The sequence below is a fragment of the Aquarana catesbeiana genome, linkage group LG05 (genome assembly GCF_042186555.1).
Source record: "Aquarana catesbeiana isolate 2022-GZ linkage group LG05, ASM4218655v1, whole genome shotgun sequence".
In the NCBI taxonomy this organism is placed as follows: domain Eukaryota; kingdom Metazoa; phylum Chordata; class Amphibia; order Anura; family Ranidae; genus Aquarana; species Aquarana catesbeiana.
In genome coordinates, this window is record NC_133328.1 from 62,016,694 (window position 1) to 62,041,365 (window position 24,672).

The 24,672-nt window shown below is 42.5% G+C and overlaps 1 protein-coding gene across 2 annotated transcripts in view; it reads right to left on the reverse strand.

Moving 5' to 3' along the window:
- Positions 1–4,124: 4,124 nt before the first annotated feature.
- Positions 4,125–24,672, reverse strand: part of MASTL (microtubule associated serine/threonine kinase like) — a 55,474-nt gene continuing 34,926 nt past the window's right edge. Inside the window, exons 9-13 of one of the 2 annotated variants that reach the window (XM_073629816.1) lie at positions 17,379–17,505; positions 14,730–14,744; positions 9,269–9,382; positions 7,228–7,329; positions 4,125–4,564 (exon numbers count right to left, since the gene is read on the reverse strand). In XM_073629816.1, coding sequence (XP_073485917.1) covers positions 4,407–4,564; positions 7,228–7,329; positions 9,269–9,382; positions 14,730–14,744; positions 17,379–17,505 — 516 coding nt within the window. In that variant the 3' untranslated portion in view covers positions 4,125–4,406. The remainder of the gene's footprint in view (positions 4,565–7,227; positions 7,330–9,268; positions 9,383–14,729; positions 14,745–17,378; positions 17,506–24,672) is intronic. The other variant, XM_073629818.1, reaches the window with a different exon arrangement.

Genomic DNA, 24,672 nt, shown 5'->3' on the forward strand with positions numbered 1-24,672 from the left:
TGGTAACATCAAACAAAGTAAAATCATAAATAGTAACTGTCCATATCGTGTAGAAAAAATAGTAAAGAAAACATCAGCATAGTTCTATGGGGGTGATGAGTGGCCAGATGGTGGTTCAGGCGCTACACTTTTATTATTTTTAACCGGTGTTCTATCAAATGGTGCATCTTCGTAGGATAATGCCTCCGATCTGCACATACGCAACGCCATGCCAACTGATAGGTTGATCAGCTGGCATGCCGATGTCAACACTGTGCGTATGTGCAGATCGTCAGAGGCATTATCCGACGATTTGCAAAGGGAGAATGTAATCGTCAGATTCTGCCTGCCTCTCTGCTCATGTGGAAGAATTGACTGATCACGTGACAGGCGGATTTAGGTGTGTTGCAGGGCGGACTACCGTCCTGCAACACACCCAAATCCACCAGTCATGTCATCGGTTTCTCTTTACAGATCATCGGATAATACCTCTGATGATCTGTGTATGTTTACGTCACGCCAGCTGATCAGCTGGAGTGACATTGCGTACTGCACATGCGCAGATCGTCTGAGGCATTATCCAACAGGGATGCACTATTCGATAAAAACACCGGCAGACATTCGGCCCATGTGTACTAGGCTTTAGAGGTGTGTGTGGGAAAAACAAAAAAACAAAAACTGGGACACCAGTCAGAATGGCACTTGGCCCCCTAGGACAATGAAAAAAAAAATAAAGGAGTTTTTTTTTTTGCATTCTAGATCTCTCCTTTAGCTATTTACACTAGGCTGACGTGACTGCATTTCTTATTTATATCGTACAGCAGTGGTGTATTTTGGTTTTGTGCTACCCTAGGCACAACTAAAATCGGGGACCCCCCCCAAATTGGTTCCAATCCCAGCTGCAGTGTTCGCGTCTCAGGGTCTGATGGGGAAGCTGCAACTGTTCACAGTGAATGGCTGCAGCTTCCTCATCAGATCCCGAGACATGATTCGTCCAAGTGCCATATATAGAATTACTGCCCATGATTTGACTTTCATTGAGATACTGGACATGTGTGGTACAAATTCTGCTTGCATGCATGCAGAGCTGACATGTGTATGTTCGCCTTTGTGTGCGAGGACAGGAGTATTTTTTTTTTTTAATTTAATCGCTGTCACAAGGAATGTAAACCTCCTTGTGACAGATGCTCATTATGGAGAGCTCTGGGGTCTACAAGACTCCAAATCCCTCCTCTGCACTTAAAAGCATTCAAAACACCAATATGCGTTTTTGAATGCTTTAGATTTTTAAAAACTGGAAGTGATGTCATCGCTTCCGGTTTAGTTACGCAGGCATCATCCCAGTACAACCACCAAAAGGAGAGGAAGTGGTTAACCGCTTGCCGACTGTAAACTGCACATATATGGTGGCAAGATGGCTCTCTGGTGCAGGACCACACCCCCACTGTGTTGTGATTGTCTGCAGCACAATCCAACCAGCGGGTACCAAGCAGGAAGTAAAAAAACAGCACATTGCTTAATAAAACAGCACACACAGTAATAAGTGTTGGCCACACCTTTAACCCCTTGATTGCCCTAGATATTAACCCCCTTCCTGCCAGTGTCACTAATACATTGACAGTGCATATTTTTAGCACTGATGACTGTATTGGTTGCACTAGTTCCAAAAAAAAGGGTCAGTTAGGTGTCCGATTTGTTTGCTGCAATACCACAGTCCTGCTATAAGTCGCTGATCGCCGCCATTACTAGTAAAAATAAATAAAATTGCATAAATATATCACATAGATTGTAGAAGCTGTAACTTTTGCGCAAATCAATATACACTTAATGATTTTAATTTTTTTAAACCAAATTATATAAAATACATTTTGGCCTTGGAAATGCGATTTTTTAGGTTAAAAAAAATTTTTTTGGATCGCTTTTTAAAGCAGAAAGAAAAAAACATTTTTTTTTTGGAAAAAAAAAAAAAAATCAGTTTTTGTTTATAGTGCAAAAAATAAAAACCACAGAAGTGATCAAATACCACCAAAAGAAAGCTCCATTTGTGGGGAAAATAAAAAAGGACATCAATTTTATTTGTGTACAGTATCGCACGGCTGCGCAATTGTCAGTTAAAGTAACGCAGTGCTGCATCGCAACAAATGGCTTGGTCATGAAGGGGGTAAAACCTTCCGGAGGTCAAGTGGTTAACCCACACTGCCCTTGTGCCTGGGGGCCCTGAAAAATGCCTCCCAAGGCAAATGCCTTGTTTGCCTCGTGGTAGATATGACCCTGCGGTACAGGACACAAGTAACTTTTAAATCTTGGCCATGGGTTATATGCTGTCACCTTCAGGTGAGGACAGTGGCAAAGTTGTTAGGACTGCACATATACCTCCCAGCAATCTTCAGTTTTTTTTCTCTGGGACCAGGTTTCTAGCTTAACCTCTCGCTGACTGAATACGTATTTATGTTGCGGCTTGCAAGTGGTTTTTCAGCCAGCTGCTGGACCGCTTTCAGAAGCAGCGGGAGAGGTTCCCCCTCCCCTCCAGCGGCTTGCCTGTGTTTCTTGGGCTTACAGTTTTTACCAACGTGCCCGAGAAACAATCCAACAGTTAAAGCAGCTGGCCATCGATGTTACCAGAGACCTGATCGCCTATGATCTTGGAGGACCGAAGCGATGTCATGACATCACTTCTGGCCTGGGGCGAAAGCAAACAAATTTTTTGTTTGGATCTTTTTTGTTTAAAAAGGGCGAGGAGAGATTTGAGGTCTTATTGCCATTTTATTCTCTAGGGTCTCTACAAAAAATGTAATATATATATCCATCTCCACGTTGTTACTGTGTACTGTAGTGACATGGGGGCAGAGGAAGCTGTCCTCACTGGGGGAAAGCAAACAATGATAGCCGCTAGCGACAATCGCAAGAGAATTAGGTAGGCCGGTTGTATCAAAGTTCAATCCATTGATCAACTTGGTACATTGAGCCTGCCCATCAACAGTTCAAACCTGGGCTGGTTCCTGCTGAGATTCGAACCGTGTATGGTCATCCTAACTCGCTGTGCTCCTGATGGATTTAGGAGTGGTGGGAAAGGTGGGAACTTGATGTTGGTGGAGAAGGTTGAACAAAGTAATTTCACTGTCTTTAGAAGCGATATCTACCAGCAGTTTAGAAAGTAAGGAAAAACAAGGTTGTCATATTCAAGAGACTTTCTGCTTTCACACATAAAGCGTTAGACTAGGGTTTCGCTTGACAAAAAAAAAAAAAAAAAAAAAAAAAAAAAAAAAAGGATTTGACAACCCTGCTGCATACCTATTACACCTGAACAGTTTCTCTATTTAAAAAAAAAAAAAAAAAAAAAAAAAAAACAGTTCTAGTCCACCTGATCAATGTGGCCAGAGTTTGTGTCCCATTAAGGTGGAAGTGAACCTTACCATCCACCCTAGTTTTATGGTGTTCAAAAGTTCAGCTTTGTTCCTTGGAGACATTGACTTTCTCCTTAAAGAAGCCAGAGGAAAACATTTGTAAACTATGTTTCTATTGGTAGGACCTTACATACTCCTTGGAAAGCAAATCCTTACCATCATCTGCATACTCACCCTATACTACTATACAAGGTTCTGCATGACATTGCTTAAGTTCTAGAACCCTACCTTCACCACCTATTTGTCTCCCATAGGGTACCTTATTTTCCACTTCCTCTTTCCTGTCCCCTCCCCATTTCAAATCCTCTTTTGTTCCTGCATCCCTTCTCCACCTCTATTCTAGAGGGTTTTTTGTGTTTTTTTTTTCCCTATCCCTAACCCACCCCACCATTCAAGCACGACTTGATATTGGTTCTCTAGCACAGTGGTTCTCAACCCTGTCCTCAGGTAGTCCCAACAGGCCATGTTTACAGGTTTTCCTTTATCTTGCACAGGTGCTTTAAATCAGAGTCAATGGCTTGGTATTCTGGACAACTATTTTATCTAAGAGAAATTCCCAACACATGGCCTATTGGGGTACTTAAGGACAGGGTTTAGAACCACTGCTTTAGCATATATTACCTGACCAGTAGAACTATCATTACAACATGTCTATCGATTTTGTACTTTTGCAATGTAACAGGTTATCCCTACTTGCCTTTTTCATAACTAAATAAAAAAAAAAAAAAATATAAGACCACATTTAAGAAATTATATTACTTTATTTTACATAAAGATTTACAAATTTAATAGACGGTTTAATGTAGGATGCAAACAGCACGGACCCAGTCCAAGCAGGCAGAGTATGTATATGTACATGGAACGTGAGGCCAAGCTCACCTTAAATATGTCTAGTTCTGTACAGTGGGGGAGAGGGGGACAATTTGGTTAAAAGCCAAACCATGTAACAGATTTAATCTAAAAACAATAAAATATGGCAGTTCTCACAACAAATGATATGAGGGCAGACCAGAGAGAAACAGCCTATAGACTGAATCCAGACACTTTGAGATCTTGTGCGTTATTCCTGGCATCAAAGTACGTGGTGTCCGTTTCATCATCTGGCTGTGGTATAAAGGGCATTTCAAGGTTGTGCAAATTGTCCCAATCAATGTCATGAAAAAGAGCATGAGTCCTCAGTTCTGTAAAAAAAACAAAAACACACATTTTTACATTATAAAAATACATATTATATTCTTCATCAATATAGCATTATCTATAGTGCCACTTTTTTTTGGGAAGCATAGATGCGCCGAATGTCATCCATTATAAAAAAAATAAAGAAAAAAAAAAGAAGAAAGACTTGATTCTCCGAAGTCTGTTATACTGTAGACCAGTTTTAAAATAATGTTCTCTTTACATTCTGTAAACTTGTAATTGCATTTCTCTCAACATTTTTCCTTTCTTTCTATACCACGAGTTGATGGTCACTGAATATGCCTGAGGCTCCATTCACACCCAAGCGTACTGCAGCTACACCACGTTTTTTTTTGTTTTTTTTTTTAGTGTTTTTGTGGTGCGTTTTTTTCAAGTGGAACCATTCATTTGAATGGGCCTCCTTATGCTCCAAAAACATGCCAAAGAAGCTCATGTACCAAATTTTAGCACAGCGTGTTTGGCGTTGTAATTTTTGTCGCACGGCAAAAATCACACCATGTTTGGGGTGCAATTAAGAAATAATGGCATCGCAAACGCATCCCATGTTTTGCCGCAATTCTAGAATCGCGGGCAGAATCGCACAATTTCACCTGCTATTCCAGTACGCTCAGGTGTGAATGGAGCCTGAAGGTTCTTATTTATCCATGTCCATTTTGTAGCATCTCCAAGCTACTTCTTCAGTTCCAATGATTGTCAGTAGTGTTAATTTTGGGAGCAAATTCTGATTTAGTTTTAATCTTCTGACTAAAATGGCATTTTAGTTTTAGTCCCATTTTAGTCTTCTGCAATTGTTTTAGTTGTATTTAGTCAACTAAATCTCCAGTACATTTTAGTCGTCTAAAATCTAATGGGTGTAGTTAAATTGTAATGCATTATTTAGGCATTTCTCTACAATTTCCAAACTCATTATATACGGAGTGAAAAAATTGGTTATTTATGGTATTAATATTTGAACATACACTACAGACCAGTGTTACTTTTGACTAAAATGCCATTTTAAATTTAATCGTATTTTAGTTGACTAAAATAGTATGAAATTTAGACGAAAATGTTTTAGTCGACAAAATTAACACCAATTGTCAGGAAGATACCCCAGCATTTATACCCCCACAAGTAGCCCAGGCACCGTAAACAAAGTACCATGGAATGTGTAGATGTTGATTCTCCAAGAACAGAATGGGAGGAGTCAAAGTGTGGAACCACTTTGCTCTGGATAGATAGTCCCATCCTTGGTGTCAAAAAGCCTGAATAGGTTTTAAAATTAGAGTTGCAACGATACCAATATCGATACTGAGCATTTGCACTTATGCAAATGCTCCAATACCTAAACCAATACCTTTGCAGTGCGATTTGAGCCCATACAAAATGAATAGGCTCAAATCGCATGCTATTTGAATAGGAATGCGGTGCGATTCCTGTCTGAATCTCATACAGTTTCCCCCACCGCTCCTGCTTGATCCCATGCTTGTCATAGTGACTTTAGTCTGGGCTCACACAGGAGCGCTGCAGGAAAACGCATGTGATTCAGACAGGAATCACACCGCATTCCTGTTAAAATCGCATGAAATTCTTTGCAGTGCGATTTGAGTCAACTCATTTTGTACAGGCTCAAATTGCACCACAAAAGGCAACAGTACTCTATCGGCACTCGTACTCGCTGAAACTGGTATCGGTGCAACCCTAGTTTTAAATTTTAGGGCTTTGGGGGGAGTAAAAATAAAAAACTAAAATAATGTGGTTGTTGGGTCTGCAGCTGTGTTCAGAATTAAGCAATCACATTCAAACTCATGTTAAATTGGAGTCAGCACACACCTATTATTTAAAGTGCCTCTGATTAACCCCAAATAAAGTTCAGCTGTTCTAGTAGGTCTTTCCTGACATTTTCTTAGTTGCATCCTACAGCAAAAGCCATGGTCCGCAGAGAGCATCCAAAGCATCAGAGGGATCTCATTGTTAAAAGGCATCAGTCAGGAGAAGGGTACAAAAGAATTTCCAAGGCATTAGATATATCATGGGCCTTAGTCAAGGTAGAGGGAATTATGAACAGTTCCAAATACCAATATTGGCACAGGACCTTCAGACTTTTGCTAGAAAGGTGAACACGAAGAGGAACTTCATCTTTCAGCATGACAACAACCCAAAGCATACATCCAAATCCACAAAGGAATGGCTGCACCAGAAGAAGATTCAAGTTTTGGAATGGCCTAGCCAGAATCCAGACCTGAATCCCATGAAAAATCTGTGGGGTGATCTGAAGAGGGCTGTGCACAGGAGATGCCCTCACAATCTGACAGATTTGGAGTGCTTTTGCAAAGAGTGGGCAAATATTGCCAAGTCAAGATGTGCCATGCTGATAAGAGTCATACAGTTATACAGTTTATAGGGCACATTAAAAAGGTGGAAAAAGTTTTGAAATAATTTATCTTTGTCTCTTTTTTTTTTACATCACAGAAACCTGACATTTTAACGGGGGGGAGACTTTTTAAATCCACTGTATGTCCCTTGTACTGATTTTTAGGTTTTAAACTTAAGCTTTAAGTAAAATTTCCACACTCTAGATCAACTGGAAAAGTATTGTGGGTTACTTGTACGGCTATAAAATCTTATCACAAGGTCCACAAATAGCAACGACGTAGGCAGACTGTACCTTTTAATCCAGCTCTCTTTGTGTTATCAAGGGTAAGCAGAATATCGATTGCACTGTGAGCATTGACAGAAAGGGTTTCATCATCTTCTGGCCAGGGGATATCTGAGAAAGTAAGAATATTTGGAATACGAAGTCTCAAAATTGTAGTATCAAATACTTGTATCAATTCTGCTATCAAAATAAGTAGATTAAAAACACAGATGCTATAACTATATAGTGAAGTAGGGGGAGAGCAGATGTGGGACTTTATGCTGGCGCCTGACGTTGGGGGCCTTCTCTGGCGGCGTTCGCCGCGACATCGTCCCCCCTGGCTGTGGTCCCTTCCTCTGTGTTCCTCGCCCTCACCTTCTATCTGCACATCTCACAGCCGGCATTCACGTCCCTACTCGCATCGGCACAGGTATGTTTTCTCCGCACTTGTTATACTCACCCCCCTTTTCCCTCTTTGTCTCTCTCCCTTTCATTCTTTTCACCATGTATTTCCTCTTTCTTCCTCTGTGTTTTCCCCTTCTTTCATCTGTTCCCCCGCCTTACCCTTCCCCCCCTAGTCCTTGCCACCTCCTGTCCCGGCTTCCAGTCCCCCTCTGTACCCCCTCTTTTCCCTCCTTCTTTCTTTTCCTTTATTTCCCTTCCTTCTCCCCTACACCCTTTTCTTTTTCCCCCTCTTTCTTCCCTATATCTTCCCTCCCCCCTCTTTTCTTTCCCCTCCCCCCTCCTGGTCTCTTTTCACACTATTTCACTCTTACCCCACACCCCACTCTGTCCTAGTTTTTTATTCCATTCACTTCACACTTACTATCCATGTTTATTTCGTTACACAGACACCCAGTGCCAATCCTCCCTCATCAAGGGATCACCCCCCATCCACACGTCTGTCCTCACACTTTGACCCCACCTGGGGGGTTCGTTGGGTCGATCTCGCCTGTCGGACTATGCCCCCTCAGCTTCGGGCCCGGGCAACTATGGTTGGCGGGGCACCCTGGGCCGAGTCGCCTCTGCGCAGACATCACTGTGAGTTCAGAGTTACAATCAATATCATGATATTCATTACTTATATTTTACCCCTTTTGCATATTCACACCATTCATCATTGCCATTTCCCCAACTCATAGGTACCACCTCGGTATCGCTCCTGATGAGTGGCTTTAAGGCCCCGAAACGACGTAACGACGTAGAACTTCTATCTACCGTTAGGTGTACACTATATGAACCCATATGCATATTACGTTCCTATTTACATGTATTTACTTGTTTACATTTGTCCTTTTTAATGCGTTAATTTTGATTACTTTTTTGACTACATCTTTAATATTTCATACCTTAGAGCTGAGTGCCAACATATGCAGAGCCAAGTGCCTAATTATGTATTGTATGAACTTTTGTAAAACTTTTTATGTACCATTCATGCTTAATTATGTATTATATGAATTTTGTAAAATTATTTTCCCTTATTAATAAACTGCATTTTTTACCCAACTCATGCCTCTGCTCCCATGTGCCTTGCATAAAGTCCCACATCTGCTCTCCCCCTACTTCACTATTCAATAGGGATGGAGGAGGGGTTTTGAACAGCCCCTATATCCTCATGTAAAGTCCCACCCTGTTGCTCCAATTTTCATGCTATAACTATATAGAAAATGTCAATTACTGAAGAGCTAGCCAACAGCAGCCACCATAAAGTGTACATTATACATTTTAAAAAATTGCTTCTTGGTTCTGGTTTAGCTTTGTTGCCAAGGCATTGACAATCACCAAATTTTTGGGTGCAAGTCATCCATCCACTATTTCCATGTCCAGTGAGATCCATCAGTGGCCAGTAAGGAGCTCCTGCTAGAGAGAATAAAGAATGGGCAAGGCTTGTCCCAAGTTGGTGAAATCAAAATCAAGAAACAAGGACTAAAAAGGGAATTGCCAGAAGAGTCTTTAAGGCCAATGAAGGCAATCATGGGTATCTTGTGGTGCCAGCTCTAAAGGCAGCACTTTTAGTTTTACACAGCTTAAAACAGATGACATGTTCACTTTGTGGAAATAAATCCAATACCTCTTTTTAAAATATTTTGGAACACTTGTGCTGGAGTCTCATCGTTAAAAGGGGGAATACCAGTCAGAAACTCAAACAGGCAAACTCCGAGGGCCCACCAGTCCACTGCAGGTCCTGAAGAAGACAAAACAATCAAATAGAAAACAGTAGGCAAAATATGAACAAGAACTCCTCCATGCAGGCCAAGTTAAAGTTCTGGCTTAGAATGACATCCGCTTTTCAAACTGGAACTTAAGCCCACTTAAATTAGAACTTTACCTAGAACAACTTGACAAAAATAAATAAATAAATAAATAAAAATAACGTTCTTTAGCAAGGCACATTAATAATGCTACCAAATAGTGTGTGCTGTAAATTTCCTTCAGCATTGTGCCTGTTTCTTCTTGTTGGATGCTGCTATTTTTCTGAAGCCTAGAGCTCTTAAGCAGCAGTAAATCTTTAGGCTGTTAGCAGATAGGCCTCAAGTGTTCGATTTTCAGCACAAATGCCAAAAATGGAGAGCAACCGAGCATGTGCAGAGCAGGGTGGGACAGTGAATCACTAGATTTTAAACAGTATAGACACTTATTTTTAATGCTTTACATAACTATACCTGCAAAAGGGGCCATCCTGAAGTGATCCAGCAGGACTTCATTTTCTGACTAAAGTTCCACATCAAGTCCTCATCTCTCTCTGACTATCACAGAGACTGATCTAATAAATCAGGAGATACTTACTTCTGTGCCTACTGATCCTACCCCATTACCGTATGGAAGGTTACCAATACCAGTCACCTGATTTTGACCTTACTTGGTGTACTTGGTAACTTCTAGTATGTATTGTTATAGTTTTTCGTGGCTGTCCCAATGTCATCTGATCCAACGTGCTTATCTACTAATCTAAAACGTGTACAGGATTATAAACGGTGTAGAGAAACTATTTGCCAATGTTAAAGGATAAATACATTTGCAGTTGGAGTTAAATATCAGAAATGTCTTTTCACTCTGAGATACAATTTGGTCTGGAAAAAAAAAAAAAATGCTGCAGCAGAGAGCCTTCACCCCTAGGCTGCAATATACTGTCTAAAAAAGAAAAAAAAAAAAGGGGGTATAAATAAAATAAATAAATGGAGAAAAACCACACATTACAAGACCCACTCCACCAGCCTGGGCATACCATGCAGCATAATGAAGCTGGCGCTTGCGAGATGGCAAATACAAGCAGCTATGTTATCACCACCTAGTTGTTAGTGCTCAATTTAAATTCAAGTTACAGTAGCTGCATTTAAAATCAAACGTGGAGCAGAAATCAAAAAAGGAAAACATTTCCTGTCTTATAGGAAACACCTAGAAATGTAAATTGCGCCTAAGCAGGACCCTGAAAATCAAACTTGTGTCTTAAAATTCCTTCTGGATAAACAGCTATACACTTCCTGATAGGTGAGCCTTCCCATTAGCTGTATATCTGTAGTGTGAGATCGTTTAAGGTACTGCTACCTCCATATTTGTAGTACGAGATAATCTTTTGCACCCCTACCTCCAAATCTGTAGCGTGAAATTATCAAAGGCACTACCAACCCCGATTATTAGTCACACCACATTTGGGGATGTCACTGCTATGCTGCTCACTGTTCTTGGTAGAGAGGAAGCTGCAGCACAAAGATCTCCCTATTTCTGTGCCGTACTGCAGTTTCCTTAATATTCTCCCACCAGTCATGAGATCACCAGTCATCAGGGACAAGGGTAACTGACTTTAGGAAAGCCCAATCATTAACCAAGATTGCCTCCACACAGAGACAGTGTGTTTGAGAATGTGGAAGCATGGACTTCACTTAGCTCATCTGTGATGAAAGTCTTTACCTAAGGGAATGTCCACTTTTCCCGTAATTAATGTTGTTTTAATACACATTCCTGTAAACAATCCTGGGTTGAAGGAGATGGTTAAAATTTAAAATAGATCTCACCCTTTGCCAGTTCAGAATATAGCTTGTAATATGCCATGTTCTCCACACGCGTTTACAATAAAATAGGGTTTTTGTACTCCATGTCCAAAGATCTTGACACCATACAAAATACAAAAATCCTTTTTCATTCATTGAGGGACACAGGAAGTCTACACTTTCAGGATGTCCAAACACAGTTTAACTGAGGGGTTGTATTAGCAAACAACGTCTAAAAGGCTCAAAGTAAGCAAAGAACAGGGGGCCCGAGTACAGCTTAAGGAAGGACCAACACCTAAAACTGGCACCGGCTGAGGCTGAACCCCCCCCCCCAGCTGGTAGGAGAGGGGCAAGAGCAGGCGATAACTAGTACAGGGAGCTAAGCCCCAAGCCAGAAGAACAAGAAAATACTTACAAAACTAGAGCGGAATAACATGGTACACAAATAAAACTAAACCATAGACTGCAATAAAGAAACAGTTTTACCTGATCCAACCAAAACAATGAAAAACAAACAGAATCAGAAAAGTGGCTTGTCTAGCATGTAGATGGCCCAGGGTATAACGCTTAATGCCCACCTCCAACTGCAGTGCAGGATCTGGAACGCACCTTGGTGCGTGGACTACTCCCTCATGCCCAGAAGCAACCAATTTGGAAAAAATGGTACAAAGAAAAAAAAAAAAAAAAAAAGACCTTGAAGGACGCAGAGTGGACGGGGGTTAGAACACAAGGTTTCCTCAGGATCCAAAACAACCTCTCATCACAGCAAGATCTTCCATTCTTTCTAATAGTGGAAGCACACCAGCACTGTGGCATTGTCAACTGGTGTCCAAATTGGTGGACCAGTCCAAGGAATGATAGACGTAGGGGGAAACCACCTGTCCTCCAGAATGTAGATCAGGAAACAAAAGTTTTCTCCAATAAGATCCTCCAGAAAATGGGAAGAGGAGCGGTATTCACCAGCCCCAGGACAGATAGAGATTTACAGCACAACTCCTACTGTAACCATACATAAAATAAAGAACTCAAAACTATATATGCTTGTGATGTGATAAACCCAGTGCCACACAAGCAAAAAAATTCTACATACAAAGTGAAATTCCATAACAATTATATCAGTTCCAAGTGCTAGGTTATAAAAAACACTTGTTATCACTCTATGCAAAAAATCTTCAGTGATTCACACCATTCCTCCTCCACTGCAGTGCTTCATTCATTCACTCTCACCTTAAAGGGTTAGTTCACCTTTACAGAAAAGCTGTAAAAGTGACCCAACACCAGATCCCACGCCCCCATCCCCCAGTCCTCACCTATTGAAATCCTGTGCCGTCAAGGCTCCCGCACGCTAATCCCGCGTTCCTGGGTTTTGAAATCCCTGCTGATTTCTCTCCCCTGTCCAGTGCTGCAAGGGCAGACCATTTTTGACAGGTCAGCAACCCCCCATGTGTAGATTTTTTTTTTCCCCCCACAGAGTAGGGGGGGGGGGTGTTTTATTTTATTCAGCATTTGGGACAGATATAATATTATTTTGGAATGTCATTTTGTAAATAATAATCTTGTTTGTGTGGCACTACACTTGTGAATAGGTTTGTCACTTCATAAGCTTATATGGTTTTGAGTCTTTTTTGTTTTATGTATGATTATAGTAGGAGTAGCAGCATTGCATACATCTTTTATGTGTGAAACATATGTTAGTGTGCTTTAGGTAAAAGTACTTAAAAAGGCACTTTCGCACTGGGACGGGGAGGGGGGGGTGTCGGCGGTAAAGCACCAATATTTTTAGCGGCGCTTTAGCGTCGTTCAGCCATTAGCAGGGCGCTCTTAACCCCCGCTAGCGGCCGAATAAGGGTTAAAAGCGCCCGCAATGGCAGGGGCGTTTTAGGAGCAGTGTATTCAAGGATGCTGCTCGCAGGACTTCTCCCATCCTGCAAGCGCACCACCCCAGTGTAAAGTGTGAAAGCACTCAGGCTGGGGTGGCAGGGGAGACGTTTTTCAGGTACTTTACAGACGCTATTTTTTAGCCCTTTAGCGCCTGAAAAACGCCTCAGTGTGAAAGTAGCCTAAAGGGAGGAAGAGCTACGCAGGAGTTTAACAACATAATGGGGTGGATTTACTAAAAATGGCGAGTGAAAAATCTGGTACAGCTCTGCATGGTAGCCAATCAGCTTCTAACTTCAGCTTGTCCAACTTTGAAAATAAAACCTGGAAGCGGATGTGTTTCTATGCAGAGCTGCACCAGATTTTGCACACTGCAGTAAATCAACCAATATTTCAGGCCAAGAACTACCTGATCTTCAGAGGCAGACAATTCAATCTTCTTAGAAACATGATCCACAGCAGGCCTACCGTTTCCTCCCTCCCCCAAGTGTCCAATACTCCTTCAGGGCCAGTTCACACCATAGAAACGCAGTCCAGATATGTTCCAGGTGCTTTTCTGCACGCATGTTTTTGACACCTGCCAGTGCGTTTTTGATGCAGTTCAGGGCATTTTTTCCTAACCTTAAATAAAGGACATGTGTGTGTTCCAGTGCGTTTATTTAGGTGATTTTTTAATGCTTTTTGCAACTTTCCAGTGCAGGAAAAATGCAGCATGTTCTACTTTTTTTTCTGGAACTGGAACGCACTGGAACTGCAGGCACTGGTGTAAATTATGCCATTAAAAACCATATAATCTACTTTCCATGCGTTTTTGATGCCGGGAAAAAAAAACAAAAAAACAAAAAAACGCACTGGACCCCATGTGATGTGAAATGGCCCTTAGGCAGCTGAAACCAAAAGGTAAAGACTCCATGTGTCCTTCAATGGGCAAGAAAGAAATATCTTCTTATTTGATGACTCCTGATCAACATATGTGGAACAAGATATGGTAAGGCAGTAATAAAATATCACCTGTAAGGAGCCTACAGACAAAGCTAGTGACCGGTCCTTTGTCTTCTGCTTGCCTTTTTTTGGTCACAGCTTCCACAGTATAGATCTACCCTTGCTGTACTCCCCCTTTCACTGCAATGGGAGAATGCTTGTTATGTGTAGGACGTAGAGGAACAGGTGGATTACTTAACCAATCCACACACTTAGGTGATGCCCTTTTCTTCCTAGGGCTTGGATCTGTGGACAGTCCCTCGACATCATCTTGTACAAGGCAGGGCTATTAACCCTATATTGTATGTGGTGGAGGCGAGTGTGCTACTGTGGCTTAAAAAGGAGGCAGTTTCTCCTTATTCCAGCAGCCTAGATATGAGCATTGAACCCTTACAATGTATTTTTTTTTTTTTGGGGGGGGGGGGGGGGGGGTCTTGGGGTGTAGAGGATCCACTTCAAAAGGTAGATTTTTTTTCTAGTTTCCTGGATTTGGACTTGGGTGGGGATTTCCTATAAAGATTTGCACTTCTAAAATATTACAGTGATCATTGCCAATTTAAGTGTTAGTAAAACCGTATGAACTGCGGGAGTCATAGGGGAACAATATATAATTTGAACACTGTTCTCATTCCAATGACTGAATAAAGCAGCATCCCACTACCAAAGCAGCAATGTATAACTTACCACAACTCAGAAGTCCTGTATACAAAAAAATACAAAATTATAGGAGGTGAAGGAAACTTTACTAAAGAAAAGAATGAAAGGGTAGTATAAAAATCAGCAAGTTTGAATGTGGACCATACACACAACTATGTTACCTGGTTCGATACAACAACCAATTTAAAGTGGCTGTAAACCCTCACATACACCCAGTGAAGTGAACAGCCTCAGATGATACACAGAGATTAAACAAATCCTCCTACATAAGTTTTACATGTTTATCTGCAGTCTTCTTTTATCTACACCCCTTCAAAAGTGCAGATTTGTGATAAAAATCCTTTTGCATCTGTGAGGAGTACAGAGGAGGGGGTGGAGAGCTGCAGTTACAGCTCTTATACACTGTGAGAGCTGATTGGAGGAAGGGACACTGCCCCTCCCTTTACATAGGCAGAGAAATTAAGGAACATGTAACATGCTAACAGAGGAACGAAGCACCAGAGAGAAACGACACTCAGAGATTTGGAGAGAGACAAGTAAACACTACAGATATACTGTATGTGCTCTGTTTAGATTTCATGACTGGGGTTTACAACCACTTTAAAAAAAAATCACATTTCAATAATTTACCGAGCCCTGCTGTACAGTGGATTGAAAGAGGCTGATGCCATGTAAAACTCTGATGCTTGCACTGCTTACAAAACTAAAAACTTAAAAGCAAAAAATGAAGGTATTGCAGCTTACCGATTCTTCATGTGGTGGCTACATTGGTTTTCTTTAGGTTTTTTTTTTTCCCCATCTAGTGATCTAGCCAGTAATACCTTTACCATCTCAAGTGGCTCCACTCTATGGAGGGTCAACAAAGCCACCATAGGACAGCAGCTCTGTCATTCTGCGGAAAGGGTAGTGTTAGGCCGGCCATACCAGGAGAGAATTTTTCCTGTAAAAAATTTGCTTAATTTTCCCATCAACAGTGTTGATGCAGGAATCCCTACCCCTGGGCCATGGTCTTCTCCCAGCAGGCGGGCTGGGGAAGCCATCCCCACCGGGAGAAGACAGTGATTATTATAGCAGCCGCTAGCAATAATCGCAGGTAAAACCTGGCATGCTTGTTGTACCCAAGTTGATCGATCAACTTAGTACATTCAGCCTGCTTATACACGGTTCGGACCATGTATGGCTTGCCTTAGATGCACTAGCAAATTTAGATGGACTTGATTTAAATAGAACACCAGCCAAAACTTTAATCACTTCAGCCCCAGAAGGATTTATCCCCTTAATGACCAGGCCATTTTTAGCGATACGGCACTGCGTTGCTTTAACTGACAATTGCGCGGTCAGGCGACGTTGTACTCAAACAAAATGGACATCCTTTTTCCCCCCCACAAATAGAGCTTTATTTTGGTCGTATTTGATTACCCCTGTGGTTTTTATTTTTTGCACTCTAAAAACAAAAAAACGACCAAATTTCGACAACAAATTTGAAAAAATAAATACATTTTTTACTATATATATTTCCTCAGTTTAGGCAGATATGTATTTTTATACTTTTTTTTAACCAAAAAAAATGCAATAAGCGTATATTGAATGATTTGCGCAAAAGTTTTAGCATCTACAAAATAGGGGATAGATTTATGGTAAATTGTTTTTACTAGTAATGGCGGCGATCTGCGATTTTTAATCGGGACTGCGACATTGCGGTGGACAGATCGGACACTTGACACTATTTTGGGACCATTGACATTTATACAGCAATCAGAGCTAAAAATAGCCACTGAATACGGTATAAATGCCACTGGTGGGGAAGGGGTTAACACTAGGGGGTGATCAAGGGATTAAGTGTGTTCCCTCAGTGTGTTTCTAACTGTGGGGGGATGGAACTGACTGGGGGAGGAGACCGATCGCTGCTCCAAAGTACTAGGAGCAGACGATCTGTCTCTACTCCCCTGACAGAATGGAGATCTGTCTGTTTACATTGACAGATCTCCATTCTGTCCTTCCCAGGAGCAATTGCAGGTAGCCAGTAGCCATCATACAGCTACGGCGACTCACGCAGGAGTGCCATACTGCCGCCGTCAAAACGACGGTGCGTGGTCGGCAAGTGGTTAAGGACAAAACAAGCTGCCCTGCAGATGTAGCAGTTACAAGGCTGAGACAAACCTATTACCAGGGGTGCTTACAATGATCAGCTTTTAATTAAAAAACTTTTCACAACAGGAAAAAAAACTGTTTGCTTTAACTACTTGCAAGTGTGAGCTGGAGTTCAGCTTCAATTTGTTTGTGTATCAAAATGGAACACTCCCCCCCCCCCCCCCCCCCCAGATAAACAATGTTGCTATCCAAAAAGGTGTCCCTGTGCTCTTTCAGCGAGAGGCACTCTAATACAGGTGGTGAGTTGCTGGCCAGATCATCAGGTAAAAATTGAGAAAAAAGCCTAAGCCTAAGAAAAACTAATGCAGCCACCACATCTAAATGATTGGTAAGCTGCAATATATTACATATTTGGTTGTAGGTTTAATACTACTTTTAATATCATGCATTACAGGGCATATAGTTCTTTACTCATTTTAACTATGGTACCAAAAGTTTGAGCCCAAAATCAGAGGTCTGCATGGTTTTTGTATCACCCACATTAAAAACTAATAAAATATGTCCAATGAAGAAAGAGAAACTCACCATGTGCTTTTCCCAATAGCAACTCAGGAGCCAGATAGTCAGGTGTTCCCAGGATTTTAACATTTTCAGCTGGCGCAGCGCCTCGACGAACGCTCTTTGGTGTTCGGTACGGTGTCTCTACTTGCCCCTAAACAAAAACAAAAAAAACCCCACACCTTTGATGTTAAAATACCTATGATTTCTATCTCAGTTATGTCATCCACCAATCTAAAGTTCAGCAGCAGAAGTTTAGGTACTTGTGGAAAGTAACTTCTGCATTAGGCATTTTTCATCAAATTCTTAAAATTAATTGCCCAGGTTTTTAGTAAGTTTTCTCTATAGGGACACAGTGGATATAAAAAGTCTACACACCCCTGTTAAAATGTCAACTTTCTGTGATGTAAAAACGAGACAAAAATAAATAAATAGAGGGGGGTGTAGAAATTAACAAGAAAAAAAAAAAAAAAATTAAAATAAAAATGAAAATAATGTGGTTGCATAAGTGTGCACACCCTCTTATAACTGGGGATGTAGCTGTGTTCAGACTTAAGCAATCACATTCAAACTCATGTTAAATAGGAGTCAGTCAGTGGCGGAATTACCGGGGTTGCAACAGTCGCAGTTGCGACGGGGCCCAGCATTCCGCCACTGCGGGGGGGGGACCAGCGGGGTTGCTCTTCACATCGCGAGGCTGAGCGTGTCTCTCATCTAACAGCAGAGAGACACCGGCATGGTTTTATTTCCCTGATCTCCGTGTGTCCTCTCGCACAGCATGACAGGACACACAGTGATCTCCCCCCTCCCCTCTCTGTGCTTCGCGGGAAATTTGAGCTCCTTAGCTTCACACTTGACTGCCCGCGGAGCACAGAGAGGGGAGGGGGGAGATCACTGTGTGTCCTGTCATGCTGTGCGAGAGAGAGGACACACGGAGAGCAGGGAAATAAAACCATGCCGGTGTCTCTCTGCTGTTAGATGAGAGACACACAGGCGTACAGCGGAACGGACCGAAGCCGCCTCCCCCTCCTCTCTGGTTACGGAGGGGGAGGAGGAGGAGTCAGAGGGAGAACGCTGTTCTGAGGTCTGTAAAGTTTGTATTCAAATAGACATGTGCTGGGGGGAACACTATGGGGTGGGGGTCTGCACTGAGGGGGGGTGTGCTGATGGAGGGGGGTGGTCTGCATTGTGGGGGGGCCTGCACTGATGGAGGGGGGGGTCTGTAATGAGGGGGGGGTCTGTAATGAGTGGGGGTGTGAACTGATGGAGGGGGGGTCTGCAATGAGGGAGGGGAGGTCTGCACTGATGGAGGGGAGGTCTACAGTGATAGAGGGGGGTCTATACTGATAGATGAGGGTCTGCACTGAGGGGGGTCTACACTAAGGGGGTCTACACTGATATAGGGGGGCTATACTGATAGATGGGGGGTCTGCAATGAGGGGGGCTATTCTGATGGATGGGGTCTGTACTTAGTGAGGAGGATCTATACTGCGAGAGGGGGGTCTGTACTTAGTGGGGGGTCTATACTGAGAGGGGGGTCTGCAGTTAGTGGAGGGGGGTCTGTACTGAGGGGGGGCTATAGTTGGTGGAGGGGGGTGACACCAATTTTTTCCTCACCGGGTGACACCAACCCTAGTGATGCCACTGGAGAGACACGCACTCCGCTCAGAGCCGTGCTGTCCTAAGACAGAGGACTCTGATAGAGGACTCTGATGGGCACTGATAAGATTTACTGATGAGCACTGAAGGGGAGGCACTGATAGGGGACACCGATGGGAGGCACTGAGAAGGCACTGATAGGATTTACTGATGAGCATTGATAGGGGGCACCGATGGGAGGCACCAATGGGATTTACTGATGAGTACTGAAGGGAGGCACTGATAGGGGGCACTAAGAAGGCACTGATAGGGGCACTGATAGGAGGCACTGAAAGGGGGCACTGATAGGAGGCATTGATGAGCACTGATAGGCAGAACTATGGGCAGTATTGAAGAGTACCGATAGGTGGCATGGATGGACGCTGCAATAATGAGCTCTGATAGGTGGTGCTGATAGGCAGATTTGATGGGCACTAATAGGCAGCATTAATGAGCACTGATAGGTAACACTTGTAGGCGGCATTGATGGGCACTGATAGGTTGCATTGATGGGCACTAATACATGGCACTGATGATTGCGGCACTGATTATCAGTGTAAACAATTTACTGACATTCTTGACAGTTAATGGCAGTCCTTTCCTCACACAGACATAGCACGGGAGGAAAGGGCTGCGGATAACCGGCAAGTCTGTTTACATGTGATCAGCTGATATCACATGGTAAAGGGTGACTGTGGTTGTGCTGGATGCACGTCCCAGGGGGCATGCGGGAAGCACGGTTTTGGGAGGATATCCATGGATGCCCTCCCAAAATTTGAAGCCTGGAGCTAGGATGGAAGGGGGGGGGGGGGGCATCATTGTTTCTTGCACCGGGGCCCTGAAGGTTCTAGTTACGCCTCTGGAGTCAGTACACACCTGCCATCATTTAAGGTGCCTCTGATTAACCCCAAATAAAGTTCAGCTGTTCTAGTAGGTCTTTCCTGACATTTTTTTAGTCACATCCTACAGCAAAAGCCATGGTCCGCAGAGAGCTTCCAATTGTTAAAAGGTATCAGTCAGGATGCCTTGGAAAAAGAATTTCCAAGGCATTAGATATACAGTGGGGACGGAAAGTATTCAGACCCCCTTAAATTTTTCACTCTTTGTTATATTGCAGCCATTTGCTAAAATCATTTAAGTTCATTTTTTTCCCTCATTAATGTACACACAGCACCCCATATTGACAGAAAAGCACAGAATTGTTGACATTTTTGCAGATTTATTAAAAAAGAAAAACTGAAATATCACATGGTCCTAAGTATTCAGACCCTTTGCTGTGACTCTCATATATTTAACTCAGAACTCTTCTGATCATCATTGAGATGGTTCTACACCTTCATTTGAGTCCAGCTGTGTTTGATTATACTGATTGGACTTGATTAGGAAAGTCACACACCTGTCGATATAAGACCTTACAGCTCACAGTGCATGTCAGAGCAAATGAGAATCATGAGGTCAAAAAGGAACTGCCTGAAGAGCTCAGAGACAGAATTGTGGCAAGGCACAGATCTGGCCAAGGTTGCAAAAAAAAAAAAAAAAAAAAAAAATTCTGCTGCACTTAAAAGGATCAAAAGAGCACAGTGGCCTCCATAATCCTTAAATGGAAGACGTTTGGGATGACCAGAACCCTTCCTAGAGCTGGCCGTCCAGCCAAACTGAGCTATCGGGGGAGAAGAGCCTTTGTGAGAGAGGTAAAGAAGAACCCAAAGATCACTGTGGCTGAGCTTCAGAGATGCAGTCGGGAGAAAGTTGTAGAAAGTCAACCATCACTGCAGCCCTCCACCAGTCGGGGCTTTATGGCAGAGTGGCCCGACGGAAGCCTCTCCTCAGTGCAAGATACATGAAAGCCCACATGGAGTTTGCTAAAAAAAAAAAAAAAACCTGGACTCCAAGATGGTGAGAAATAGGATTCTCTGGTCTGATGAGACCAAGATAGAACTTTTTGGCCTTAATTCTAAGCGGTATGTGTGGAGAAAACCAGGCACTGTTCATCACCTGTCCAATACAGTCCCAACAGTGAAGCATGGTGGTGGCAGCATCATGCTGTGGGGGTACTTTTCAGCTGCAGGGACAGGACGACTGGTTGCAATCGAGGGAAAGATGAATGCGGCCAAGTACAGGGATAACCTGGACCAAAACCTTCTCCAGAGTGCTCAGGACCTCAGACTGAGCCGAAGGTTTACCTTCCAACAAGACAATGACCCTAAGCACACAGCTAAAATAACGAAGGAGTGGCTTCACAACAACTCCGTGACTGTTCTTGAATGGCCCAGCCAGAGCCCTGACTTAAACCCAATTGATCATCTCTGGAGAAACCTAAAATGGCTGTCCACCAACGTTTACCATCCAACCTGACAGAACTGGAGAGGATCTGCAAGGAGGAAGACTCATGGCTGTATTAGATCAAAAGGGTGCTTCTACTAAATACTGAGCAAAGGGTCTGAATACTTAGGACCATGTGATATTTCAGTTTTTCTTTTTTAATATATCTGCAAGAATGTCAACAATTTGTTTTATTTCCTCATTAATGTACACACAGCACCCCATATTGACAGAAAAAGACAGAACTTAAATGATTTTAGCAAATGGCTGCAATAGAACAAAGAGTGAAAAATTTAAGGGGGTCTGAACACTTTCCGTCCCCACTGTACCATGGAACACAGTGAAGACAGTCATCATGAGGTGGAGAAAATATGGCACAACAGTGACATTACCAAGAACTGGACATCCCTCTAAAATTGATGAAAATGACGAGAAGAAAACTGGTCAGGGAGGCCTACAGTAACATTAACCACTTAAGAACCGGAAGGATTTACCCCCCTTAATGAGCAGGACATTTTTTGCTATACAGCACTGCGTTACTTTAACTGACAATTGCGCAGTCGTGCGATGCTGTACCCAAATAAAAAAATTGAAGTCCCACCCCCAACTTTCTTTTGGTGGCATTTGATCACCTCTGCGGGTTTTATTTTTTGCGCTAGAAAAAAAAAAAAAAAGACAATTAAAATTTTTTTTATATGATTATTACTTTATGAAGAAGCATACTCAATAATTTAAAAAATAAAAAAAATAATTAATAATCTATATTTCTTCATCAGTTTAGGCCAATATGTAATCTGGTACAGATTTTTGATTAAAAAAAATCCCAATAAGCATATATTGGTTTGCTCAAAAGTTAGTGTCTACAAAAAACGGGATAGATTTATGGGTTTTTTTTACTGGCAGCGGACAGATCGGACACTTGACACTTTTTTTGGGACCAGTGACATTATTACAGTAATCAGTGATACAAATATGCACTGATCACTGTATAAATGACACTGGCAGGGAAGGGGTTAACATCAGGGGGACGATCAAGGGGTTAACTGTGTCCCCTGGGTGTGTTTACTAACTGTATGGGGGACTGTCTGACTGGCACAACACAGAGATCCGTCTTCCTGCATAGCAGAAAGACAAGATCCTGTGTCATCCCTTGACAGAACGGAAATCTGCCTTGTTTACATTAGCAGATCCCCGTTCTGTCTCTGTGGGGAACGATCGTGGGTGGCCGGCAGACATCGCATCCGCTGGACCCGCTCGCTGATTGGCTCCCCCGCACACCCATACAGGCTAGTGTACGAAATGACGTACTGCTACCTCAATTTGCACAGTTGAGCCACCTTGCCCCAATATAACTGCGGCGGGTGGTTGGCAAGTGGTTAAAGGAGCTGCAGGAATATCTGGCAAGTACTGGCTGTGTGGTACATGTGACAACAATCTCCCGTATTCTTCATATGTCTGGGCTATGGAGTAGAGTGGCAAAATGGAAGCCTTTCCTTTAGGAAGAAAAACATCCAAGCCTGACTAAATTTTCCAAAAACACATCTGAAGTCTCCCAGAAGCATCCGATTCGCAGAGGTGTTCCGTTCTGAACACAAGTTCTCTCCCCCTCTCCCTGGTCAGCTGATCCGCAGCTACAACGGCGAGGAACTGCTGAATAAATCATTTTTTATCTTCGCAGGCAATTTTGCACCGCACATGTGTGAACCCAGCCTAAAAGTTCTGAAATTATCTTTGTCTAATTTTCTTACATCACAGAAACCTCACATTTTAACAGGGGTGTGTAGACTTTTTATATCCATTGTACTTTCCTCACAGTGGATAAACTGCCACTGGGTGTGAAAAAAGGAATGTCTCCAAAAATGGGCACAAAGCATCATATGTCCTCCACAAAGCCCCTAGTGCCCCAAACCTCAGCTGCTCCATTATAGAACTAGAGACAAAAAAAAAAAAAAGCCAAGAGATGGCCCATACCCTCCGGTATTGGTCAGTGAGGCCACCTATCACATAAAACTGACGTGTCTGTCTGGGGTCTCCAGTGCTTGGTTTGTTTCCCAAATCAAGATCTGCTTATTAGTGCCCCTAAGTTTTAGGGACACCACGTGAGAACTAAGAAAAAGGTTTGGTTTGAGACGCTCTTTTTTGGTGGCTTATGGATGTATTCAGATCAGTTGCCCCGACCTAAAGGAAATCTGTACTGCAGTTTAAGATCACCTGAAAATTTACCAGCTTTTTGCTAGTCTCTGTTCTCAGTACGACCCCTTTCACAGTGGGGCGGGCATTAGTGGGAAAGCGCCGCTAGTTTTAATGAAGCTTTACCGCTTTTATAGCGGCACTTTGGCACCACTAACAGGGCTCTTTTAACCCCCAGAAGTGGTTAAAAGTGTCCACTTAGCACTGCTTTCAAAGCGCTTTTAAGGCGCTTTGAAAGTGGCACCCATTCATTTCAATGGGCAGGGGCGGTGGAGGAGCGTTGTATACAGCGCTCCCGCATCGCCCCAAAGATGCTGCTAGCAGGACTTTTTTACCTGTCCTGCAAACGCACCGCCCCAGTGTGAAAGCACATAGGGCCATCACACTGGGGCTGCAGAAGAGGCAGTTTACAGGCACTATTTTTTGCACAAAAATGCCTCAGTGTGAAAGGGGTCTACTTTCTAAAATCCTGTTCAAGAACAGGAATGTTAAAAATCCTGATCTGCACACTTATTACAATTAAACAAGTCTAAATAATTAAAATCGTATTTATTTTTTTATTTATTTTACCAGCGGATACAAATGACCATTTTAATAATTTCTAGCTGATCCTTTTTAGAAAAAAAAAAAAATAATACATTTATGAGGATTTTTAGTGTTTGTGGGGCTACATCTTGCTGTTCTGTACTGCACAATTTTCTCACAAAAAACAAAAATACCCAGTGTTTTCGGGAGACTGTAGTCAAAGAGATTCATCAGGAGTGTGAACAATTATTGATTGTAAATAGGGTGAACATCAAAGCAGACCTCTCAGTGAAAAAACTTTATAAAGACCAGCCATAGACTGTTCAAATCTCGACCAGTTCAGCACAAATCAGCTGGGAATCGAACCATATATGGGAAATCTAAATGTACCAAAGTTCAACGATCAACTTGGGTGCAAGAGGCTTGCTGGATTTAGCATGCGATTATCTCGCTAGCGAATTGCTCGGCAGGAGGGGAAAGAGTAAATTTCTTTCCTGCAGCCTGTGGGTGCAGGAAAGAAATTTGCTCCATGTATGGGCTGCCTAAAGTTCACTTAAAAAAAAAAAAAAAAAATTATAAAGGGGGGGGGGGGGGGGGGGAGCACATGCTTTTGCGGGACAAAAAAAGTGCATTTATAATTTCTTTT